The 8,130-nt window shown below is 30.7% G+C and overlaps 1 protein-coding gene across 1 annotated transcript in view; it reads right to left on the bottom strand.

Moving 5' to 3' along the window:
• Positions 1-1,347: 1,347 nt before the first annotated feature.
• Positions 1,348-8,130, bottom strand: part of LOC137616377 (diuretic hormone receptor-like) — a 308,182-nt gene continuing 301,399 nt past the window's right edge. The window contains exons 9-11 of the mRNA XM_068346067.1: positions 6,721-6,888; positions 5,302-5,468; positions 1,348-3,018 (exon numbers count right to left, since the gene is read on the bottom strand). Of these exons, the coding sequence (XP_068202168.1) occupies positions 2,814-3,018; positions 5,302-5,468; positions 6,721-6,888 (540 nt within the window). The 3' untranslated portion in view covers positions 1,348-2,813. The remainder of the gene's footprint in view (positions 3,019-5,301; positions 5,469-6,720; positions 6,889-8,130) is intronic.

Below are 8,130 nucleotides of genomic sequence, written 5' to 3'. Positions count from 1 at the left end.
GAAGAAGCATGAATTCCACTTTATCTTTTTTTGAAGGATATGATGAATTTTATTTCACATTCTCCAAGTTCAGCCTTCATTTTACTCCGTCGTTTGATTTTGAAAAAGGTTTTCTTTTACCAATTACTTTGATGCTTTGGTTACTATCACTGCGTCGCATCCAATTAAATGGTCGATAAAACATTTTTTAAAGATTTTTTATTCATAAAATAGAATAAAATCCATATAAGAATATATTTCATAAAAAAATAAGAAGAAAATATATGTATATATATATATATATATATATATATATATATATATATATATATATATATATATATATATATATATATATATATATATATATATATGTATATAATTTATAATAGCAACATAAGGAGAAGTAAATTGACTTTAATGAGTTAGTGCTCTCCTTTTGCCGAGTCCGATGAGGTCAACAATACAAAAGCATTACCTCCAATCAAGTCTTTTCCATTTCCCATTTCTTAGCTTCAATACATATTTTTACACACGTGTGTGTATATGTGTGTATATATATACATACATACATACATACATTTATATACATACATACATTTATATACATATATATATATATATATATATATATATATATATATATATATATATATATATATATATATATATAATCCAAATGCTATATTCATTCACTGGACATATTTTTTAAATAACGTCTGTTTTTGCCATACACAGTGAGAATGTCAGAGCTATTCTCTTAAGTTATTTTAATTTTCTATAGGAATATTATAGAGAAAAGAAAGTAAGGGATATATTAGATTTTAAAATTTTTCATTACGAGTATCGTAAGAAACTTACAACCAATACTGTATCGTAACCATGTAACGATATCGTTCGCAAGGTACTTGATGCTTACTTATTCATGTAATTACCTGTTCCACATACAAACACGCATATATATATATATATATATATATATATATATATACATATATATGTATGTATATACACACACATTATATATATATATATATATATATATATATATATATATATATATATATATATATATATCTGTGTATATAAAGATAGACATCCACATACATTAGGCTATGTACCGTATATACTAACTGATATATATAGTATATATTTATGTATATATTCTTATACATGTGTATATATTACATTTGTGTGTGTTTGTATATGTAGTAATTTTATTAATACTGGGATTATTATTAGATACTCATACATGTGAATACAAATATCTGCAAACTTTATGTATGCATGTGTATATATATATATATATATATATATATATATATATATATATATATATATGTATATCATACATAAATGTATGTGTGTATTAATTGTGCATTCAATCATCACCAAAGGCTATTTCAGTTTTGTAATCGTCTTTCAGTATTACATAATTGAAACCATGTTTTCACTTTTTAATGGATGTAACATTTTCTCCCCTCTCGTATCAGAAAACCTTTCCATAGTCATTTGTAAACGAATTCGTATCCTGAAGTACTTTTCTAAAAATAGAAATGCCCTATATATACACAACACAGATCTGTTCAATTTACGTTCATTACCCGTCAAAATTGAACAGACATTCTTTTCCATCGTTATCCATTAATACTGTTAAGAGTTATTCAGAAAACTGTTACTTGATAGAAATTTGTTAAGCATAATCGTCTATCTTAATTGTGTTACCCTTTTTTCTATCTTCAATCATATCTCTTGCCAAGGTTCAGTCATTAGCAGCTATAACGAACGGTTTTGTTGGTATGTGAATAATCTTTTGTTATTTTCCATCGGCACTTTGTTCTTTTACAGCATGTAGTTGTTCTGTCGGGTCATTCACAATAGCAATGAGTAATACGTTTAGTTTGACATCATTTAGATCTCCGTTAATGACTTGGCCTTTCGTCGCTTTGAATGTCCAATATTCGCCATTCACTTTTCAATCATTGATTATCATTAATTGTAACGACTAGTCGGTAGGCATACGATGTTTACAAAGCAATCCATTAAAGCACCAGATCGTTGACGGAGTCAGTTTGGTTACATAGGAATAATACATATACTAAGAACTCTTCTGTGGCACTTTCTGCAGTAACTAGTTGTTACTAAGGTTCACAAGTCATTATTAGTCTCTCCAAATTCTTCCTGGAGTCATCCATAATTCCGAAATTATTTGCGATATTTGAAACAGTGTCTTTAATATCTTGTGATACTCGTGGTAGTAACTCGACAGTAGGAAGGTTTCAAAAGCAACTAATAGACTGTGCAACACCGAATCCTTTATGTAATTATATTGAATACCAATTTCCATTTAATACAGATAACCTAGAACTCTCTCCCACGAAAACTTATATCGCAATTGTCGCAATGATTGCTTTGTCGCTATGGCTGTTTAAGAGTCATTCAGGAATCATTCAAGAGCACTATTTGTTAATTCATATTAATATCCAATATGCCGGCCTCTTTCATCCCTAATTTTGGTATTTGATCGCCTCAATACAGCGGCATTAGAGTAATTTCGTATTACCGATGATTGAAACCATTCATTTTGAAGCATTTACAACAAACCCTTCAATGACCAATGGCGCTTGCTTTAATAAGACGTCAGTACGTTGTATGCAAAGTCATTCATTAAACCATTGAATCTCTTGATAGTCATTTAGTGTGGATATGAGCGATAATCTTTAATTTTCAACCTTTACAAACCTTCCTTCAATGGCTTGTGGTATTTATCATAGTACTGATCTATGCCAATCGTAGCAGTGGCTAGCCACAACTATTTTTTTTCAAGACATTCATTAGAGCACCGAATCTTTAATGGGGGACTTGGCCTCCAGTGTACTGGCACAAGAAGACTGAGGCAAACTGGCCGTTGAGTTCCGAGGGTTGAGATGGTGTGGCCCTGGTTGGAGGGTGTTGCATCCGTTGGTAGCAAAGCTGGTCATGATGGTTACCTCGGAGCACATGGACTCCCTCTTTCCTCCGAATAGTCTGCGGCCATAACTGGAAGATAGAGAGAGAGAAAGACCGTTAGATGGCAGGTTCACTATTTGCAATAGGATTTATATTGTTGATAAAATCGGTGGTGGTAATACAGAAATAACTGACAGTGCATATTAACGTACAATTATTTCATAAATAAATTTAAAGATTTAATCAGCCAATTAGTTGAGTAAGAAACTATGACATTATTTGTTTAAATAAGGGAAATTACGGGTAAAATTTATAATAAGTTTAATACGGAATAGATAATAAGATTAATAAAAAAAATGGCTTGATAGGTAAAATTACCTATTACAGTGAATATAAATCTTACTTAATAAATTTAAACAGTCAGTGTTAAAGTAATTTATTACACGTTTATCAGGAATTAATAGTGACAATATTAACTGACCATCCTACCAGAATGTTGTTCATACATAGAACTTATCCCGTAGGAAACATCCAGTCGAGATTTTTTTTTTTTACCGGATAATTTTAAATGTCCAAATTGAAATTACGATTGCCGATTAATATTTTTGTTTTCATAGAAAGAACAGGTGTAACTTGAAAAGAAATAGAATGTGCAATGCAGTAGAGTAATCTGTTCTGCTCTGTAAAGATTGCCTTGCCTTATGCAAGACACGGGCTCTTGCGTTGGCAGCCCGTAAATGAATGTGATTGGAATTTACTTTAATTTACCTTGGAAGAGGGAAGTAGAGTAAGCATTATCGCATACGGAGAGTTTTTTTTTTCTTTTTTTTCTCTTCTTCTCAATGGGAAGGGTATTGGAATTGAGAGAAAAACGGAACCTTTTACGTCTTACTATCCGATGATGATGGAATGTTCAATTAATAATAACCTCATGCTTATCTCCAAAAGAATAATCCACTTCCTAAACGAATCCACGAGAACAGAAATCGTATTACAGCACCAGTACCAAGTTAGACTCTTTCATAAGAATACCTTTTTGTTTTCAAATATTACTTTTCACGATTTTAAATGAGATTAAGTTTCGAATCTTTTTATGACATAAACATGCTTTGAGAATCGTAAGTAGCTTAGCCTATTGAAGGTATCTATAGCGAATTATATTTTGAAATCGGTGTTTAACGATCAAAAGAAAGGCATTTGTATGAAAAGGTATGTATCATACATTTTAAATGGAATAGAATACTCGTGTACTATTTCCTAATTTTTTTAATCTGTTCATCTCCTTATACTTATAGATTTGAAAGAAACAGTAAGCCTGAGAGCTATTCTTATAAAGGACAGTGAAAAATGAAGAAAAGTAAAACTTGAGGTTTATCAAAAAATGATATAACTTCAATGAACACATTCGTATAGCAGCAAATGTGCGCAGCTCATTCAGTAATAGAATTAAAAGAAATCCGTTTGAAACCTAAAACTCTCGCAAATGTCAAGCGACGCTCTGTCATCTCTTAGCTGGTGCCTATGAGAGAAGGGGATTAGTCTCGTCAAGATCTCTCGAGCAATGAGCCACGAAATAAGTATCAACTTGTGCAGCAGAATCATTCGTAAAAGAGATGCTTCGGCTGCATCACAGAGTATTAGAGAGGATTTTTATTGATCTTATTTCTCCTATTTACAAGTGGTTCATTTAAGGTGTTTCATATTCTCATGTATCTCAACGGCTTGATGAAAAGATAATCTAATCGGATAGATAAGAGTGTTTCATTATCTTAAGTACTTGAAGCAGGAATTAAGTGGGTCAGCCATTAAATGATTTCTCATTTTCTTGAGAAAATCCAGTAGATATTATTTCATTTGACCTATTATTTATTCTGCCGAGATTATACTTAATTTAAAAGTAAGTAGGTTAAAACTATCATTATTATTTGACTATCTATCTATCTATCTATCTATCTATATGTATATATACATACATACATACATACATATTTATATGTGTGTATATATATACATACATACATACATACATATATATGTGTGTATATATATATATATATATATATATATATATATATATATATGTGTATATATATATATATATATATATATATATATATATATTTATATTGTGTATGCATGTGTATATGTATGTATGTGTATGCTTATAAGATTGAAAAATAGATAAGTCAATCAAAACAGACCAACATTTTCCAATAATGTTTTAACAATTCATTTGACATATTAGTAAGGGTAGTGAGTAATTGGCCGTAACATGTAGCATTTTGGTTTTAAAGTTCCTTAATAAACAAAAATCAATGTTATAGTTCCTGAAATCAGTGTAATAGTTCCTGAAATGTGAAATCCAAAACGTACCTGGAGCATCCCGTTTTGGGTCTAGGAGAACCATCCCTGGCGTGTCTGATTGAGGCACTGCGCGTATCGACGAAGCCTCTTTCCGTCTTCCATCTCTCTATGTGGTGGCGGAGGCTGTTTTGCACCTCGCTGTTCAGGAAGCAGAAGAACACCGCCACCCAGAAACCCTACGGACCAACACGACATTATTTAGAGCAACAAGCGCACATTATATATATATATATATATATATATATATATATATATATATATATGATATATATATATTATATATATATATATATATATGTATATATATATATATATATATATATATATATATATATATATATATATATATATATATTAAAAGAAGCCATATATTTTAATACCTTAGTGTCTGGATTCTCTTATCAACCTCGGGATCAGACTCCCAAGGCGGAACCACTCAAAGACAATAGCTTATGACCGGCCGGGAATCGAACCCTGGTCCAGGAAGCTGGCATGAACAGTGACTTACCATTTAACCAGAAGCTATTGTCCTTGAGTGGTTCCCCCTTGGGACTCTGATCCCGAGGTTGATAAGAGAATTCAGACATTAAGGTATTAAAATATATGGCTTATTTGAATAAGAAAAACACGTATAAATTTCCTAAATTTATCTTATATATATATATATATATATATATATATATATATATATATATTTATATATATGTATATATATAAATGGTAAGTCACTGTTCATGCCAGCTTCCTGGACCAGGGTTCGATTCCCGGCCGGTCATAAGCTATTGTCTTTGAGTGGTTCCACCTTGGGAGTCTGATTCCGAGGTTGATAAGAGAATTCAGACATTAAGGTATTAAAATATATGGCTTATTTGAATAAGAAAAACACGTATAAATTTCCTAAATTTATCTTATATATATATATATATATATATATATATATATATATATTTATATATATGTGTATATATATATATATATGTATATGTATATGTATACATATATATATAAATATATATATATATATGTATATGTATATATATATACATATATATATATATATGTATATGTGTATATATATATATATATATATGTATGTATATGTATATATATATATATATATATATGCATATGTATATGTATACATATATATATATGTATATATATACAGTATATATATATGTTTGTGTATATATAAATACATATATATATATATATATATATATATATATATATATATATATATATATATATATATACATTTGCTCGTTATTGTATAAGGAAGATATATGTTTTCCTGTCTAGGGTGGAACGTAGAACAACTGTTGTTTTTTCTTTAATTTTCGAACTAAAAAATCATGCATGCTATATACAACCCCTTTTAGTTATTCTAACATATGTACGAACATCATAGACATACTGTATACTAACCTGCGTGGAGAGTAGTATTGCCTGGACGTGCTCGAGTTCCTTGGGCAGGGCGATGAGCAGCATGTAGGTCAGACCTAAAAGGGGAATGAGCACCAGCAGCGCCTTCGTAGCTTTTCGATATCTCTGGGTCTCTACGTTGTTGGCAGAGCGAAGCTTCGTAATCAGTACCTGTGTGGAAGTATAATTGTTGCTTTAGGAAAATATGCATCTGTTTTAGCTTGTGTTTAGATTCCAATCTTTTCCTTCGGGTTGTTAAGTTTTCTGTCTTGGATGGTGTTTGCTTTCCCTCCTTTTACAAATGGAAGTAATTGTATTAAATTTACTGATTTTCTTTGTGAAAACACCCATCTTACTTCGTTTAGTTGGAAGGGAACATTTGAGTATTATTTTAGGGGAGGAGATTAGCTTAGTCTTCTCTTCCTTCCCCTGCTTTTTTTTTACAATCTCTACGGATCCATTCTGTTATTCTTAATGTCCATTTTATTGATTTTATAATTATGGTGTTTGTTTCTTTAAAAGATAAGTGTCTGTTAACCCGTTCGCACGTAAGATTATTTTATGTGTGTGTGCTTTTCCTTCTACAGAAATTATTGTTTGTCTCACCTGTCCTACCCTGTGCTATTTTCATCATGTTTTTCTATCAATTGAAATCATGGTCTTTGAAACTCACAAAGCATATTGTGATCGAAAGAGAAAAGCTTTGAGATTTCCCAAAATATTCAACGTTTCAATATATATTTGTAGTGCTTCCCAGCTAGAATTCTTTTTATTTATGTGGTTCATATTTCTAAATCTAAAGACTTGTATGAACTTGAGGTATAACATTCTTGCGAATGAAATAGGAAAGGTAAATGTTTGAGTTATATTGAAAAGAGCAGGGAAATTCTATTTTCATTTCATTGGTCGTAAAATTCATTATCCTCATTGACATCAAAGGCATCAATAGCTTCCGGCTTTTATTTTGAGTTGGGGGAATGTTTGTCGATTCTAATTGGATTATTTTCTTATTATTCTTATTTTCGTATTCTTATTTTCTTAGAAACTCAAACGAGTTTCTCTCTTATGTTAGACGTCTATTTGATCTCACAGCTCTTGTTAATGTGATTATCCGAAACCAAACCTTGGACCCCCTAATATTCGAATCTCACCCGAGAAGGAAATTCAACTTCATTTCCTTTTAATGTATTACAGAATTAGTCAGCCTGGCCAACAGACTCTACAAATATCTGTATGTTTTTGTGTGACAGAAGTCTAGAATTAATGTATCTAAGAAAGAGCTTTATGGCTGCTTATCTGGTCCTGTACAGCAGGGGAACCCTAATCTCTACAGGAGAAAAGCCTGAAGTAAAAGTTCTTGCCAAATTAGACCTCGTCCATCGCCCGGAAAAAAATCTCATATTAAAAGTTTCA

This window comes from Palaemon carinicauda, chromosome 22 (genome assembly GCF_036898095.1).
Source record: "Palaemon carinicauda isolate YSFRI2023 chromosome 22, ASM3689809v2, whole genome shotgun sequence".
Lineage (NCBI taxonomy): Eukaryota > Metazoa > Arthropoda > Malacostraca > Decapoda > Palaemonidae > Palaemon > Palaemon carinicauda.
Note: the sequence above shows the minus strand (reverse complement) of the source record. Positions and strands in the feature narration are given on the sequence as shown.